This window comes from Theobroma cacao, chromosome 6 (genome assembly GCF_053813885.1).
Source record: "Theobroma cacao isolate CCN51 chromosome 6, ASM5381388v1, whole genome shotgun sequence".
Taxonomy (NCBI): domain Eukaryota; kingdom Viridiplantae; phylum Streptophyta; class Magnoliopsida; order Malvales; family Malvaceae; genus Theobroma; species Theobroma cacao.
In genome coordinates, this window is record NC_142644.1 from 7,091,297 (window position 1) to 7,110,487 (window position 19,191).

At 32.3% G+C, this 19,191-nt stretch overlaps 2 protein-coding genes across 2 annotated transcripts; both read left to right on the top strand.

Annotated features, from left to right (window-relative positions):
* Positions 1-5,498: 5,498 nt before the first annotated feature.
* LOC18595567 (pyrophosphate-energized membrane proton pump 2) lies at positions 5,499-17,189 on the top strand. Its single transcript, XM_007023577.3, has 16 exons — positions 5,499-5,731; positions 7,338-7,373; positions 7,483-7,713; positions 8,687-8,890; positions 10,183-10,334; positions 10,421-10,568; positions 10,643-10,775; positions 11,870-12,042; positions 12,782-12,902; positions 13,532-13,719; positions 13,873-14,310; positions 14,419-14,583; positions 14,924-15,079; positions 15,489-15,600; positions 16,206-16,425; positions 16,901-17,189. The coding sequence occupies exons 3-16, from the start codon at positions 7,615-7,617 to the stop codon at positions 16,998-17,000; spliced, it is 2,409 nt and encodes an 802-aa protein (XP_007023639.1). The 5' UTR covers positions 5,499-5,731; positions 7,338-7,373; positions 7,483-7,614; the 3' UTR covers positions 17,001-17,189.
* A 701-nt stretch (positions 17,190-17,890) lies between these two features.
* Positions 17,891-18,666, top strand: LOC18595568 (ribosomal protein-like protein). The gene has a single exon (XM_007023579.3). It carries the CDS (start codon positions 18,097-18,099, stop codon positions 18,532-18,534), a length of 438 nt encoding a protein of 145 aa, XP_007023641.3. The 5' UTR covers positions 17,891-18,096; the 3' UTR covers positions 18,535-18,666.
* Positions 18,667-19,191: the final 525 nt, after the last annotated feature.

Genomic DNA, 19,191 nt, shown 5'->3' on the forward strand with positions numbered 1-19,191 from the left:
ATTGTAGCAATTCTAATATCTTGATGTTTGCAAGGGAGCTCTATTTTTATAGAGTAAAAATCCCAATCTTGGTTGATTAAGAAGTACCCTACCAATTGCAAAAAAAAAAAAAAAAAAAAGTCCAAGATTATAATTCCATTGCAAGATACTTCTTCTGAGATTATAAATCTTTTCCTAATTGGTTGAATAAGCATAATTCAAATTGAACTTGAATTGCAAATCCGTCAAGGCATACTAGGATTATAAGATGTCTTATTGAACTTGAATTGCAAATCCGCCAAGGTATACTAGAATTGTAAGATGTCCTATTGAACTTGAATTACAAACCCAACAAGGCATATTAGTATTTTAAGATATCTTAAGAAAAAAATATTTTATTATTATTATTTTACCAGATAGAGTGTAAGCAAATATTGGCATTAAAATAATTCAAATTTCAAGACTTGTCCACTTGTCACATTCAAAATCTTGTGTGAACAAGTCTTGAGGGGACATTTGTAAAAAGAGAAAAAAAATATTATCCTATTACAAGGTGTCACGTGTCTAAAATTAGTAAATGCAAGAAAATTTTCAAATATGAATCACGTGCTGCCATATGTACTAAGGACATCATTAATATAACATATAATTAATTATAAAATAATTAATTTATTAGCTGAATTATCTTAAAGACACAGTTGGAAAGATTAAAATTCACTCATTTATCACATACATATCTCCGAAGATAATTTAAAGATAATATTTAAATTGGAATATAAAATTTAATTATTGGTCATCCTTTATATCTTTAAATAAATCAAGATAATTTAGAGATAATATTAAATTTTTAGTAGATTAAAATTTAACAATTGGTCAACTAATTTATCTATAAAAATTATGATAATTTGAAGATAAAATAAAAAATTTAGTCATTTAATTTATCTCTAAATAAATTAAGATAATCTAGAGATAAAACTTAAATTCAACCAATCAAAATGCAAAGGCTCAAAGTTTGGTCAATCAAAATCCAATTGTGAGTTATCATGATTTATCTCTAATTAAATTTAAATAATTTATAGATAATTCAAAAAGACTAAATCCTCATGATAGTCTCTTATCTAACATTATAAGTACAGTGCTACTCAAAGCTATTTGGGGATTTAGAAATTGAGAAGAAGAAGATTTTTGAAGACTTAAAAGCTCAAGTCCAGATCATGTTCAAGATCAAGTCTAAGCCTAGACCCTTACAAAAAAAATCTCAAGTCCAAATCATGTTCAAGATCAAGTCCAAATTTAGACCCTTGAAGATGAAGCATGCAGAAATTAATTATAGAAACTCCAGAGATTGTAGACTCACACCAAATCTTTGTAATTTGTCTACAAATTTTCAAGTCTAAATTTAGAATGCAAAATTTGTGTATACATATGTATCCAAGTCCAAGATCCAACCAAACTTAGAAGTCAAAATCACATTATGCCAAAATCAATTACCTCACACTCTAAATTACAACCTTTTCTTTCTTCTGAATTATTGGTTGTGTTGAAGTCTCCTGCTAATCACCACTTTTGCTTCACATGCTTCTCAAGTTTCCATTGTCAACCACCCAAAAATGGTGCATAAGCATTTGCAATTATTATACAAATAAAGGTTGCGAAAACTCCTTCTAGCTTGAATAAGGATGAGCCTCTCTTAAATCACCATATAATACTTCAAAATAGATACTTTCTCCCATACAATTTGTAATCCTCCTATCCAATCCTCCCTATAGCAAGAAAAAAAATTTCCCATGCAAAACAAGTTTTATATTAAGTTTCGTTTAGCATCATTATTGGTTTAAAAAATTATGATTGAAAGTAATTGTAATCACATTATTTATTTTTGTGATTGAAAACAAATTTATAGCAATTGAATTTTTTATTCAAAATTTTGTATTTTATTTAAAATATTATACTTAAAAAAATTTTAAATTTTTTAAAAAATTTTAAATAAGTTTTTATTTTTTATTACATTCAATCCAGCCCTTATATTTTTATTTTAAATCAAATAAACTCTTATAATTAATAGTTGACTAATTATTATTAATCAAAATATCACTTATAATTTTTGTGCTCATATGGTGGTGACGTAATGCTGACATGAAATATAAAAAATATCATATAATCATGTCATCATAGCATATCAACATGTCACGTCGTCATTTATTATAATATATTAGTATATCATGTTAGCATCACATGACATAAAATGACAAATAGTATTTTGATTAATAATAATTAGTCAACTATTAATTATAAAGATTTATTTGATTCAAAATAAAAATATAAAAATTTAATTAAATATAATAAAAAATAAAAGTTTATTTAAAATCTTTTAAATAATTTATATATTTTTTAAGTATTATTCCTATATATTTAATGTTACCTTTGGATCAAATAGAGAATTCCGTGACAATGCAAAACGACTGTTATATTCGATGTCAAAGACTTCTTACTGTGGAGAAGTTGTTAAACCTAAGATGTTAGAGTTGCTAGACTTTCGGCTATTAAAATAATATTTTAATGCTTCATGACGATATTCTCATACAAAAATAATATTTAAATAAATGTTAGTGGAGCTCTGGAACCGGCGTATGCGGCGCAGTCTTGTTGGGTTGTTAGGACAAAAGTCAACTTGAACCATTGATCTCGTGAACATGTGTATCATTTTTATTGGCTACACATTAAAAAAGTCAATGGACTAACACTAGTTTGAACTTGTAATTTAGTTCATATTTTACTTTTTTTTCTTTTAGAATTTTATCGATATCAATAGTATTATACTATTCCTACTTGATAAGAAGATGTGGCATGTTAAAAAAAACAGATATACTATATTTCTTTTGTTCTAAATTGAATACTTATCATTTCATTTTAATCCATATCTAAATTATATCTATTTTTCTTTTTTTTATATATATAAGAGAAAAGATAAAAAATATTACATCATCCTAGGTCATGATATGCTTAGACTGTCTGCAAATAAATAAGAAACAATACTATGTGGTGGATATTCGAAAATATGTAAACCCAATTCTAGATTTTCAGTATGTGTTGCCATCTAATCGGCACACTGATTGACTTCACGATATACGTGAGAAATTGTAACATCCCAACTCTGTTGAAGAAGCTCTTTAATCCCTCTCAATACTGAGCATTCGGATCTAACATAGAAGATTGAGAATAAATTTTTTGTAGAGCTAACATAGAATAACTCTCTTTTCTTTGTCTTCCATTTCATATTATATTGTAAATTTTTTTTACTTTGTGATATTAAAAATTGTATACTTTAAATATTTTAAAAAATATTAAAAACACTAAAATTAAAGTATTTTTTAATCTCTATTTAAATAAAAAATGAATATTCAATTTGAAACAGAAGAAGTAATATTTATTTGGTGATATCTTATTGGGTCATTTTATTCATTCATCTTACCATAAGCAATATCTTGAACTTGGTTAATGCTTTAAACAACAACAAATGGAATAAGATAATTTTTTTTGTTATAATAAAATTTAGAGATAGAAACATAAAAAAATATAAATAAAAGGTAGACTTTTGCATTTTTGTTCCTTTTTTACAAAAACAATTATAATAAAATTTGTTTTACATTTTTAATGGATATAGTAAATGACATGATTAATTAATCATTTCAAGATCTTTGACATGAATATGACACGTTTATTATATAGGTTACACAATATGACATAATTGATATGTCTAATTAATAAGTCTTGTAATACTACACAATATAATTAACTTATTTAAATATGATTAATCTAATTGACATGACACCATTAATTTATTTAGATATGAAAATTTTATATTTTTACTACGAAACTCAAATCGATTTAATTTTATATTTTGTTAATGGGATCGTGTTTTCAATTATCAGATCTAATTTATAATATTATAATTATTTATTATTTATGTATTTATTTATTATATTAAATAATAAATATCAAATATAATAAAATGAGAGCGGACACTTATATAAAAAGTGAAATAAGGGTAATAAAAAAAAAACTTTTGTACATGATATAAAAAAACTAGAAAAAGTAGGAGAAAAGGGGAAAAATGGGAGTCACTGAACCCGTTGTTGTTGGTGCAATTAGGCACCCAACTGCACCTACAACAATGCAGCAAGTATGTCCTAATCACATTATTTGAGTATTTGCTGAATGACAAATCCACAATTAGGGATGTCAATGGGAATTTTATAATTAGATATTCTGTATTAACGGACCCGATTAAGAAAGACTATGATACATTATAATAAATTCAATTGGTAAAATTACTCCTTGTCATAAGTTTGGTTAGGATTCGAGTAATGGTTTTAGAGTATCCAATACCTGAGCCTAATTATAAATAATTATTTTTAATATTAAACTTTAGTTATACATATATATTTTATTTATAATTTTTTTATAATTAATGTAACACTTACTAAAATTTATCAAATATTATTATAAAAATTATTTTAAACTTTAATATATTTTTATGGACTAAATTTAATTTATTAACTTAATTTTTTATTAAAAATATAATGTGATATTAGTGTGTGATGCCTAAGATATTGGTATGCAGATTTGATTCACAATTCAAAATTTTAATTAGGTATTAATAAAATTTAGATATCCTATGAAATAATCGAGTTTTAGTTAATGTACTTAAAATATAATAAGTACGACATTCTTAAGTGAGACCCTAGATAAGGTAAAAAGTAAACTATAGTCCACCGTCATAGGCAACATATCATATCATAGTTAATATAAGGTAAATAAATCCTACAATACCATTTTACAAGAGACAACGTCATATTATAATCATTGGAAAAAAAATGTATTAAAAATTAAAATGAAACATACACACATTAACTATTTATCTATTGTATACATAGATGAAATATGTGAAAATTAAAATCATTAATGAAAACTTATTAGCCTGCATATGTAGGCTTTGTTCACATAAAATAATGATAAAGAAATTCTTGAAAAATGTCAAAAATAAGAAATCTTATAATTAGGGCCTTCTCATTTTCTAAAACAGAAAGTTAGAGTATTTGGTTTTTCTTTTAATTTACTTGCATGCAATGTAAGTGATCACAAATGTTAATGTCTTAAAAAAATATTTATAAATGTAGATTAATATATTTTAAAAATGTAAAAAATTGAATAATATTCCATTTCTATACTTTTATTTTTAATAAAAATACTTTATAATAATAATTTAGAAATATGATGAATAAATTTTTTTAATTAAATAATTTTCAACATTCGTATTTTTTATATAGATAAAGAATATAAATAAGAAAACTAATAAAGTCGAAGAAGATACAGAGAAAGGAGGTCCTCATTGCCAAGGTGCCAAAAACAGCTGACATGTAAGAAAGCTATTGGCAGCGCTGACATCGCAAAAGAACGCAAGTCTATTACGACAGACTGAGACAACGGATTTATAAACAAGTATTATGATAGTCGAGAGATCTAAAATACCAATAAAAAGTTTTTCTTTACAGACAAAATAATAAAAAAAAAAGACAAAATTGAAACAAAATACTCAAATTACTCTCCCCGTGAAAATCCATCCGTTTCTCTCTCTCTAAAAGTCTGCAAAATTTCGCAGAGACGAAGAGAGAGAGAGAGAGAGAGTGTAAAAGCTTTTCTTTTTCCCGTTAATGGCGGTTACTCAGTTTCGCTGCGGCCATTGAAAACGGTATGTGTAATTTTCGTTCTAACTGTTTTTTTTTTAGATCTAATTGATTTTAATGAGGATCAAATCATGCAACACTCTGAATCTAGGGTTTTGGCTTTAGATCTTATGTTCTTATTTTTTGTTATCGGATGTTCATTCGTTTTCCGTCGTTTTGTGATGAAATGTCGGGTATCAGAATTGTTTGGAGACCTGAGAAATTTGAAAATCTGGGGTTTAAGTTTAATCGGCTTATCTTTTTGCTTTTATTGATTGCCATTTTTGCTATCATATTTTAAATTGTAATAGTCATTGTAATGCACTGAGGTGCGAAAATGGGAAGAAAACTGAAAAAGTAAGAGAGAAAAGTATCATGATTCATGAATGCTGAACTGAAATTATTGTATCCTGAGTTGAATTAGTATTGTTATTGTTGTTATTGTTCTTTAGTCTTGTGGTATGCTAAAATGAAACAAATATTGTTCTATTTTTGCAAACGGTTGGGTTGAAAAAATGCAAATTCTAATTTACTTTTGGCCAACCATTAGCTTCAAATGGCCTTTCTGCAACGTCTTACACTTTTATTGGAGATCTTTAGTTAATGCAATCAAGGACAGTGAGACAGTGGTTAGTTGGAGATCAAATAACGTTTTGGTGATTCTAATCTTGTAGGAAGATGTTACAATATTTTAGGATGAGGCTTTGCTTGTAGGAATGAAGGAATGGGGTAAGGGCTAAAAAATTTTTAATCTAATGGATCGGTTTTATTACCACCTTCCAACTTTGTAGCTTAACCACTGGATTGATACTTTTTTTTTCTTTCCATCCTTCCAACCAAGAAAATCTTGATTCATATTTTAGGTGATTTGTTGATGTAATAATTTGATTTTTTTGAAATATTTTCTAATTAAATATTAATTTCAGTAGAACAGGTGAGTCTTTTCTTTCTTCTTTCCAGGTCTTTTAGACTATGTAATTATTTTCTTTCCTTATTTCTGGGTTTGGAATTTTATTTTTATTTATAGATAGTCATAAGTAGGGTCTTTTGCTGCTTAATATTGAGTATGAGCAAAGAGAGCATAACAACAATGTTTGATTTTCTTCTGAGCAGTGTAGAGTACTTGCAATGTCACATTGTGTAGGTCTAGGGACCCATTCCTTTATATTTCTTTCCAAAACAAGGAACTGTATTGAGCTACACCCCCTGCATGTCCAAAAAGAAAAAAAAAAAGAAAGAAAGAGAAGAAGTAGAAGGTATACCCTCTCTCCCCCACGTGCATGAGGCACCTAATGTTTTTGCTCGTGTTTTACATCTTGACTTTTCTAGGAATAAAAATATAAAATTAATAAGGATTTTTTCTTGTTAATTTTTGTATTTATTTGCTATCACCATCTGCAAGGACTTGACTGTTAAGTAGTTGGCAATGTTGTGAATTAAGACCTTTTTTTTTTTTTAATCTATTTGCCTAAAAGTGGATTATTCACTAGGGAGATGTTGAATTTACTTCATCAAAATGTTGGAGTTTGTCTTTGGTGTTGAGTTTACCTATCTCCAAATGTTGGTATTTGTGTTTGCTTTCTTATTTTATTAAAATTTCACTGATAAATGTTTTCTTTGACCTTTATGCAGGAAAATCAATTAACGTGGAAAAATCCTTGGACTGGAGTATGTTTTACTGGATCTAGAATTCTGAAGGAAAAGCAAGATTAAAAGTTATTGAATGTAGAATAGAGCAGTTGTTATTGAAAAACTTGATTATTCTGTAACATCTCAGGTGAAATTATAGATTTTCATTGGACAAATTAAATCACTCAAAATTCAGCGACCAAGTTCAGGGGGTGATTTGCCCCAAACTGGGGAGTACAACTCTTTTCCTGTTGCTCGGAGGGTGAATTCTGCCGGCACCATGATGATGGGAGATGACGTTGAGAATGGTAATTTGGGGCTTTATCAAGATAGGCCAAGGACTTTTCCTAACATGCGTAGTAAACCTTATACTCCCTTGGTAAGGACCTTATGTTTTTCTCAGTTTGTAGTTTGTTATTTGTGGAGGAGTATGCATTTCGAGCTTTTGGCTATGATGTTTTTTTTTTCTTCTCATTTCCCCTTTTTGTTGTAGTAATTCATTTTGATCCTGCATTTGTTGTGACCTATACTTGGTTTAACTATTTTAGGAAAATAGGGAATTAGCTTAGCATGAATTTATGATGTCAAGTGTCTTATTAGCCAATGTTAGTCATCATTTTGCTCATTGCCAACATGCAGTGGCATTGGAATTATTGAATATTGCCATGTATGAAGTGTGTTTTCGTTATATATTGTCAGTGAACTGAGAGATTTGATTATAAAACTATACACCTATCAGCACTTGTTTGAAGGCTTCCTTGGTGAAAACGCTCATTCTAGTATTTCTTTTTAAGCTCAATTGGTATTTCAAATACATGTTATGATCTCCGTAAAATTACATCCTGGTTCTTATGGTCATATTGCTTGCTTTCAATTGCAACTAAGATCCTTGATCATTATTTTGTGCTTATCTGTGCATCAACCTTTTGCTATTTCTGGTGTTATGGCATTTGATATAAGGTGTCATTACCAAGTTGTGGTGTTCTGGAATTTGACATGATAGGAAAACATCCATGCTTACAGTTTTTTGGGCTTAGCATCTGAAAATGGAAAAGAAGTTTAGCATGAGCTTCACAGAGACTGCTGAATTGATGTGAATGGCAGTTTGGCTAGCATTGGCAGAGTTAAACAGACAAGTTACTAAAAATGTGTAGCTGAATAGTTTATTCAGAAAAATAACCAATGATGCAGGCCCAATAGCTGGGATTTTATGGCGAATCATGTTTTATCTTTTCATTGCTATTTTTTTGGCTGTCTATGCATAATTTTAGTTTCTCTCTCTCTCCCCTGGCTTTTGGGATGCACTTTTTCCCCTCATTGTGCTTACTTTAATTGACTATTTCTCTATGCAGATTTTTCGAGTTCTCATGGGAATAAATGTTCGTGTTCTTGTTATACTTCTCCTTTTGGGCTTTGGATTTGTCTTTTACGTTGGAGCAAGTACTTCTCCAATCATTGTTTTTGTCTTCTCAGTTTGCATCGTCAGCTTCCTTTTGTCAATATATCTTACAAAGTGGGTGCTTTCAAAGGATGAAGGGCCTCCAGAGATGTCTCAGGTAAATTTCTCTAGAAAAAAAACTTTCTGTCATAATATTAAACTCTCTTTCATGCTCCTGGAATAATTCTAATAAATGCTTCTCTAGTAAAATTTGCTAATTTTTTTTATTAATTTACACCTTTTTATCCCTGTCTTCAACTTGTGGGTATTTAAATTTATATTTTAATGGAGACATATTTTAATATTGACTCTCTCTTTTCAAATTACTCTTCAAATTTTCAACCAAATATGATGACAGTGAGCATATGATATCATTGAATGTACTGCATCATTAACATACTTAGTTTGGTTTCAGAAAGAAAGAAATGGACAACATGCTTGTGTATTTGGGCATCGTGATATTTGCCAATGTACAAAATGTTTGGTTTGTTGATATCAAATAAAGCACGGCTTTGTTTTCCTGGCTGGAGTAGCTTTTAAGATGGATCTAAGTTTGAATAAAGTTAGAGGACTGATGTGCTGGATGGAGCAAGTATCATATGTTAAGATTTTAGTTAATTTATTTATGATAGTTATGTGGCTTACATTTACTGGCCCAGTAATTATGAATATGATGTGTTATGCTTGGTATGTGGTTTAAATCTAGCTAGCATTTGAAGTGCACTATTTTTGCATAACATAGCTGTTTGGGAGTTAAATAACTGAATGTGAAGAGGGAAGATGGTTATGCAAAACCAAAGCTTTCTGCTCAAATCAGTTATAAAAATATTATATTGGAGATTTTAGTAACAAGTGCTTAATTTAACTGCATGTTTTGTTATTTGTTATATTATTTTTTGATATTTATACCATCATAAATGAATTAATTTTCAATGTTTCTCCAAATTTGAATGAATTTTATGCCTAAGAATGTATTTGCAACTGTTTAATTAGAAATTTTTATTGTCAATGCCTGTTAAATTTGTTACAGGTTTTATTTAAATCAATAATATGTAATGAATGCTAGAGTTTGATATAAGGCTTGATCAGAAACATTAAACTATAGCCTGCATAACCTGAATTATACAAATAATTTTTTACAATGTTGTTGTACTTAGCATCCATAGAATGAGAATATCTTGGCTTTATTCACTGTCTGAATTTGGAATAGAAGGACATTTCATAGGCTAAGAATACCATGTTTTCACACTGCTTTGTCAGATATTACATATTTTGTTCAAAGGAGAGTAGGCTCCCCTTATTGTTTATCATCTTCTTGTTAACCCTTAAAATGCAACTAAGAACTGGAACTATTATTTGTTAGCAACCTCCTCATAAACTTGTACTGAGCTTATCATTTTTGCTTCCTAGATATCAGATGCTATACGTGATGGAGCGGAAGGATTCTTCAGGACTCAGTATGGTACTATCTCCAAGATGGCATTGTTGCTAGCGCTAGTGATTCTTAGCATTTATTTGTTTCGTAGTACAACTCCTCAACAAGAATCTTCAGGCCTAGGAAGGTGATATATATGAGCATTACATAAAGCCACATTCCACTTCTTTACCCTAGTGATAAATTTGTTTATTCTTTTACTTGCTTCTACAGGGCAACATCTGCATATATCACTGTTGCTGCATTTCTTCTGGGTGCTCTATGTTCAGGTGTTGCTGGTTATGTTGGGATGTGGGTATCAGTTCGTGCAAATGTCCGAGTCTCCAGTGCAGCAAGACGGTCTGCAAGAGAGGCATTGCAGGTTGTATCCTCTTAAATTTCATCTTATTCTGAATGCTTTTAGATTGAATATTAAGTTGCGAACATAACACGCAGATAGCTGTCCGTGCTGGTGGTTTTTCTGCCTTGGTGGTGGTTGGTATGGCTGTGATTGGTATAGCCATCCTTTATGCAACATTTTATGTGTGGTTGGGGGTGGATTCACCTGGTTCAATGAAGGTTACAGATTGTATGTAACTTATTTCCTCATTCCTTTAATTTATTTGTTACAATGCATTTTGTGCCGATGGATCTTCCTAGTACATGGTTCTTACTTTGTCCTACATACATTGGTATATTGCAAACATTTTGAGATTTCTTGAATGTTTGTCTTCTTGAGGTGGAATGTTGATAGAGTGCATAAGCATGATTCTGTTGGCTCTGTTTTTTCCATATTGATGAAAGTAGATAGTGGTTAGTTCTCTGGGGCATCTAAGAGAAGTCATTGTCTTATAATTCATAAAGAGTTGGGTTTAGACAGCTAAGAGTTGTTCTAGTTGTATTAGTTGATGACTTTGTGTATGGACTTCTTTCTAGTAGTTGTTTACTTCCTTCCATTTTCCTAATGAATGAAGAGAATAGTAAAGATGAACATTGTATGATTTACTAACAAATCTATGATGAATGGTGGCAGGACATTCCTTAGACTTAGAATAAGTTTTTATTTTTTTTTCTATAAGTAGTTAATGCTTTTGATGATATAACAGTACTAATTCATTGCTGTGATGCAGAAGAGTACTGTATTCTTGCCAAAGTTAATGACTTGAATAGCTTTTTTGTGGTTGATTTTGGGATTGAGCGTCTGTGGAACCTAGTGATTCAATGTTTCTCTTGATTTAATTATACTAAATATGTATATTTTGGAAAAATCCGTCTCAGATGTTTGTTTTGAATTCTATTTATCTTATGTATGATATTATTGTGTGTTGGTAACATGGTATTATTGATTCTTGACATATTGTTCCAAACATTTATTTTGATCTTTGCTTTCTGCTTCTGGATTGCTGTATTTGTTTCTTAAGATGGTTTATATTGGCTAAGGTTGTCTGAAATGGTGAACTACTATTTTGATTTAGACAATTCTAGTGCCATCTTGGCTTGCAATGCTGAAGTAATCTGTGTGTTTGTGTGCATCCGTGTATGTACTTCGGGTTGTATGCATGCATGGCTGAGATTTGAACATTGGCTGTTTGCCTCTATGTTCACCGCTAGCTAGTATTATCATGTGTTTCCGAATCATTGGTACTGGTGATGCCTTGGTTGATTTCGTTTATTTTCTTTCAGTGCCTCTTCTTCTCGTGGGATATGGTTTTGGAGCTTCATTTGTTGCCCTGTTTGCTCAGTTGGGTGGTGGAATATATACAAAAGCAGCTGATGTTGGGGCAGATCTTGTTGGAAAAGTAGAACAAGGCATACCTGAAGATGATCCTAGAAACCCGGCTGTAATTGCAGATTTGGTACTTCAATTTTCAATTTCATTGAGTTTTTTCTTTGAGCCAATGCTTTAGAAATAGCTAATCATTTGGAGTCCAAAGTTAGATTTTTTTTTCTCCCTCATATTATTTGATTGGTTTAGTTTTGAGTTGAAAAAATGAGTATGTAAAGCTTGTGCATATTTCATGTAAATTTCCTGTTTTATATGATAAAAAGTTTTCTTCAGTTATGCACTGGATTGAAGGTTTATGGTTGTTGTAGTAGTTGACTTTAGTGGTGTGCATTGAATGGAATATTTTGAAGCTGTATTTTGAAAGGAATTGTGATTTTGCTAAAGATTTAATTATAATAGCACAATTGTTTGCAAGTTAGAGAGGAGTACATTTATACTGGACCTTGCTTGTGAGTATTAAAGCCTTTCTAAGATACAAAATAAACATGTATTTGACAGAAAGTGGAAAGTTTTTTATTTTAATTTTGTTTTGAAGTTTATAATGCTTGACCATAGAGAACTTGAATCCCCTAGTTTTAAAGAAAGTGAAGTAATTCATATGAAAATTGTGTTAAGAAAATTATTGGTAAATTGAAGTTCAATGAAGAAGGTGGGTTGAAAATATGTACTGCAAAAGAATATTGGTAGTAATGTGGTTAAATTTACTACAATAATGCTTCTGCTTTATCTTTACTTTTAGTATTCTAGTTTCTTACACTTTATCTTGGCAATCATATTTGGTACTTGAGTACTTTCTTCTTGCATTGAAGGTTGGAGATAATGTTGGTGATTGTGCTGCTCGAGGTGCAGATCTTTTCGAAAGCATTGCAGCGGAGATAATTAGTGCCATGATACTTGGTGGAACAATGGCTAAGCGCTGTAAAATTGAAGGCAAGTGCAAGTTCCCACTGCTTATTGATGTCATTGTATTATTTTTATACTGCTTATGTTGTGAAATTTCCTATTTTTTAACTATGACAACTGCAAACGGTAGAATTTGGCTGTTTAAACCTAACCAAGATGAATGTTTAGACCTCATCAGACCGGTACAAGGAAATTGGAATCTGCCCTTCGGTGAGATAAAGAGAGATTTTGTTGCATCCTATCTTTTGTTTTGTTAGCGTGGTGATGTGAGGTTAGGGCTGTAAAGGTGCATAGCCAGTGTTATTTGGCGGTTACTTAATGGATAAGAGAAATAAATTAAAATATGCCTGTAACTAGAAGCAATCAGGCATCTCCTGTCTTTGTTGCTAACAGTTTCTTGACAGCTGCAGTTTTCAAACCAACCTTATCACAAAGCAGGTCTGCAGAAGTATGCATTGCTATGGTGCTAGTTATATAAGGGTTTCATTCCTGCAGCAATCTAAACTATAGACAGCATGGCAAACATTTCTTATTCAGTTAGAAGTTTGGTTCTTTGTTTCAGTTTATATTTGCTTTGGCTTTGGCTGTGGCATATTCTTTATGTTGAATTGGTTCTCAATTTTTACAGTATGGCCTCATCTTTGATATTTATGCAGACCCATCTGGCTTTATCCTGTTTCCCCTTGTTGTGCACTCATTTGACCTGGTGGTGTCATCAATTGGAATACTTTCAATTCGGGGTACACGTGACTCCAGTGTGAAAACTCCTATAGAGGATCCAATGACAATTCTTCAGAAAGGATACTCTGTTACAATAGTTTTGGCTGTTCTGACGTTTGCTGGGGTAATATATCATCTATAACTGCAACATAACACTGTAATTTTTCTGTTTTTGCTGTTCTTTTATCTCTGATCAAGTATTGAAATCTAGCAATTTTTTCTCCTTTTGATTTGGTTGAAAACTCATTATGACTTGTTCTTTTTGAAATTATTGCAGTCTACACGGTGGCTGCTTTATACTGATCAAGCACCTTCTGCGTGGTTGAACTTTGCATTGTGTGGGTTGGTTGGTATCATCACAGCGTATGTTTTTGTCTGGATAACCAAATATTACACTGACTACAAGCATGAGCCTGTGCGCACGTTAGCTCTTTCTAGCTCAACAGGACATGGTACTAACATTATTGCTGGAGTCAGTTTGGGCCTGGAATCAACAGCTCTTCCTGTTCTTGTGATAAGTATATCTATTATTTCTGCTTTTTGGCTGGGTCACACCTCGGGACTGGTGGATGAAACAGGAAGTCCGACTGGTGGGTTGTTTGGCACAGCTGTAGCAACAATGGGAATGCTCAGCACTGCTGCCTATATTCTGACCATGGATATGTTTGGCCCAATAGCTGATAATGCTGGTGGCATCGTAGAGATGAGTCAGCAGGTACTATGTAGTTGATTCTCTAAATTTCCTTGTTATCAATCTGTATAATGCACTTTATTTTTTACTTCGTTTTGGATTATTTAAGTTAGGTATTGTTGTCTTGTACAGCCAGAGAGTGTGCGAGAGATCACTGATGTTCTTGATGCTGTTGGGAACACCACAAAGGCTACCACCAAAGGTTTTGCCATTGGATCTGCAGCACTTGCTTCTTTTCTTCTGTTTAGTGCATATATGGATGAGGTTGCATCTTTTGCTCATGAATCTTTTAAACAGGTGTGTGTTACTGTACTAATGCTTTAGTGAGGGCTCTGTTTGGTTACCACTTCTGCTACTTGTGTTTAACTTCTGAAAGCAAAAAGGGAGGAGCAATGTTTGAATAAATTATTAAAAGATATTTTGTAAAATTAAACATTAAAAATTTGACTTTCATGGATGACAAAATGCATACTTTTACTTATAGGCGCAATAGTTATGTTTGAATTGGTATTTCTGAGAAAGGCAAAAGAATGTGAAAAACTTGTAGCAAAAGTGGCGACCAATGTAGCCTAAGGTTAGTTATTCTGCAAACGCTTTCATTCTTTTTCTGACATTCATAATTTTAATCAACTTTCAGGTTGATATTGCCATTCCTGAGGTTTTCATTGGTGGATTGTTGGGCTCCATGCTCATATTCTTATTTAGTGCATGGGCCTGTGCTGCAGTTGGCCGAACTGCTCAGGAGGTTGTTAAGGAAGTAAGAAGACAATTTATTGAGAGGCCTGGTATCATGGTGGGTTTAAGTTTCTGACTGCCTTTAATGGTGTGCTTTAACCGTCAAATATGGTATTTGAAGTAAGAACAGTGGAGAGAAATTGTAAAATATTTCTTGTCTAGATAAAGTAATCATGAGAGAAGTGAAAGGAAGAGAGAAAAGATGCACTCGATCTCTTTCTTCCATAATCCACTTTTGAAATTTTTGTCCTTGTCAAGTCTTTTCTAAAGGAAAAAGATATTGAGTGAGATACAATTTTCTATTATCATTTTTCTTATCATTAAGCTCCAACACAAACATAAGAGTAATTGAATTTTGCCTTAAGTCATTTTGCTTCTCTTCTATCATTTCTATCTTTTTGTCTTATATGAATCCAGATAAACTGTTGGTTGTGCTATTTTCATTTTTCCTGACATGCTGGCCACAGGACTACAAGGAGAAACCAGATTATGGTCGCTGTGTTGCTATTGTGGCATCTGCATCTTTGAGGGAGATGATAAAACCTGGTGCTTTGGCTATAGTATCACCAATTGTAGTTGGTGGGTCAATTGCTCTGTGCTAATTATCAATTACATTTTCAATTATTGGTTGGTTTGTTATTTCTCTTATTAGTCCATCTTCCATTTCCCTGCGGTTTTCTTAGTAGGTTTTCTTTTTCCTTTCCTAGTGTTTCTTCTTTGTTCTGTTTGTTTCATTATTTAGATTTAGCAGTCTGGTCAGTATGCAGTAGTGATAGGGGTAGCAGCAGTGCGTTAAAATCCTATTTCCTTGATTTGTTTGTGGTAGTATTGCTTGTTTGATCTAATGGAAGCTGAATTTTTATCTTAAAACCATCAAGCATTGACATATTTCTTTTTACTATTCTGTAATCCAATTGAGCAAGCATTCTTGCTGGAATCAAACATTCTATTAGCCACTGTTGTTTCTAGAACCATGTCAGGAATGTAGGAGATTATTATACCAAAAAAAAAAAATATCAAGGAGATTAGATGATTTCTTGAGCCCTAATTGTCTGATCTTGCTTTTTGGTTGACTTAATTTTGTTTTTAGGTTACCTATGCATTCATTATGGTGCTCCTTTAATACTTTTTTAAAAACAATATTGCTCTCTCAACTTGTGTAATTTCTATGTAACCATTTGCAGGTTTTCTATTCCGTGTTTTGGGACACTATACTGGACATCCTCTACTTGGAGCAAAAGTCGTAGCTGCTCTGCTGATGTTTGCAACAGTTTCTGGTATTTTAATGGCTCTCTTTCTTAACACAGCTGGTGGTGCGTGGGATAATGCGAAGAAGTTTATTGAGACAGGAGCTCTTGGTGGCAAAGGTAGTGATTCTCATAAAGCAGCAGTTACTGGAGATACGTAAGTTATTTTTTCCTTTTCCTTTTCTTTCTTATATTCTTTTACCTTTTCATACCCGTGGGGGTTGCTAGGAGAGAGAAGCAGTAATTCTAGTAGCCTAGTTTTGATCGATAAGTCTAGACTGTTGCCCCTGGGCCTTGGCCGAAGCGGTCAAGATGGGGCAAATCTTAGGTTTGATGTCCACCTAAGCAAGAAAAAAATAATGAAAAAGACACTAGTATGAATATTAGGCAAAGCTGTGGTGTGTAGATCCCAGGAGCCTTGATATAAGTTTTCTCATTCAGCACCAACTTTGGGATATTTGTGTTAAGGGGGCTTTAATCCTTTGTTTGCAGATTTCTATCCTTGTCTCGACAGAAAGAAAGCTTCTTGACCTACTTTTTTGATGTATTCTTAAAACCATGAACCAATTAATAGAAAAAAAGAAAAGCATATATCAGAATTGAAATGTGATATATTTGAACTTGGATTGCAGAGTGGGAGACCCATTCAAAGACACAGCTGGACCTTCGCTTCATGTGCTCATAAAAATGCTTGCTACGATAACGCTTGTTATGGCGCCAGTGTTTCTGTGAAGAGTTGTGTTTATATCTAATCGCCTGTGTTCACTAGCATACAGCACCCGTTGCCCTTTTGAGTGCTTAGATATTTTTGCACATATACAGATAGGTATTTTGATGTATATCATGAGTGCCTGATGGATAGCCTCACTAAATCTTTTTCTTTTATTAATCTAATAAAATAAGAGATGTTAATACACTGCAGGTTTAGAATTGTTAGTCAGTGTACTTTCACCTTTAATGCGATGGAAGACTCAGCCTGTGCTTCTTTTTTATTTGTTTGTATTGGTATTTGTATTATAATGTTTTATGGCACATGTTTATACGTAATAAATGAATGAGTGAAGAATGTTGGATGGATTATACATAAATGGTAAGAGCAGAATCCATTTTAATTAAGGTTTGAGGGAAAACATTAAACCCACTTTAAAGGATTGGATGAGGTTCAGAATTGTCCTGATCACAAGGTGTGCCTCCAATCTCTGCACTTTGCCCTAAGTTGGCCAAGGCAACTTCCTTCGAGGATTAAAGATTTTGTGAGGGATGGAACTAGCAACCTCATGGACACAAGGTTGGCTCCCAGAAAAGCTAACTTGAACAAGGCCCAGAGTGTATGTCCGGGACATAGCTCTAATTTAAATACATGGCTCTCATACCAAGATCATAGTCCACCATTTCATCAAAAATAATATTAAGATATAAGATAATTATCTTTTTTGTAATATACTAATATTGTATGTTAAAAATAATAGGAACCATTGCCAGTTTGCCAAGAGAAATTGTATAATTGGAACCACCTTCTCTTTCCTTTCTTTTTCTTTTTATTTATTTTCTTGAAGAGAAAAGTTAATTTTGGAGCTTTTGGGGGAGTTGGAACAAAGCCTTTGGCATATTGAGCCAAGAGAGGATTTTTGGGCTTTAAAGTGAAACAACAGCAAGCCTAAACCCCAAAAGCAACCAAATTTGTCCCCTCCTCTAGCTTTCGGTCTGTTTCTAACTCATCTTATCTTCCAAAAGCACCCAAAACCCCAGAATTTCTAGGGTTTTTCTCCAATTCTTCCCAGGCAGGCTGCTTTTCTCTTCTGTTTTCTCGTTGAAAGACATCACAAGAATGGAACAACCAGCAACACCAACTGTTGTTCCTGGAAAGGACAAAGAAAACAACAACAAAGCAAAGAAAAAAATCCCAACACCCCAAGAGCTGATATCCCATTACCAAACCCAAGGCCTCGATTCCCAACAAGCTTCCATCAAGGTCATAGAAGATCTTCAGAATGTGGTGATGAGGGTCGTCTCTTCCAACTCCAAATCCAAGAAAGATAATAAGTTCTTGATTGACACTTCGAGAAAGATTGACAGTGTCAACAGCAGGCTTGCAGTTGTTGATATGAAGCTTGACTCGAAGCCTGGATACCTGGAGACTCTTGCCATTGGAATTGCTTCTGGGGCTGCTTTAAATGGCATCGGCAGTGTTTTGCCTCATGTTTTTGAGGGTTTTGCTCAGATTTGGTCCTCTGTTAGGACTGCTACTAAGCCATCTTCTCCTTAAATCTATAGTGTCAATTTCCCGGTTAGCCTTTTTTTTTTAAAAAAAAAAATTGTTTTGGCTAATGTTGGTTTGCGAACTTGGGGACTTCAATGTTACTGAACAAATGTTAATTTCTTTTGTGGTATTTTCATATCCTCGTTTGTAGAAATGAAATGCAAGTATTTGAAACATCAAAGAAGCAATTACTTGTAAATTGCTGAATTTTGGGTATACAGTATGCTAGTCATGGCAATTGAGACCAAGTATGACACCACCCAAATTATCCTGTTTTAATGGTTATTTTAGGGTCTTTGGTTTTGTTTTCTTTTTTCTTTTTGGATTATGTCGGCTGTTTCTGGGATTGCACAAAAGTTGAATTTATCTGATTCTCGTAGTGTTTGGGAACTTGAATGTGAAGAAAGGAATTGGAGTTCAAAGCTAATGTCAAATACAAGAATCCTCGAAAGGCTATGTGTTCCTTCTTTATTGTTTTCATCAAGACTTTTTCCCTTTTTTAGCTGCGTAGGGAGGAAGAGATGGGATTGTTGGTGAAGAAAATGGTTTATGGAGGAAAGAATTCGATTCCTTGGTGAGTGGAATGGCTGATAGAAGATCGGATTAGATTGCTTTTGGGTAATTCGGGAATGCTGTAAGCTTTTAGGTTGGAGGCTTATCTAT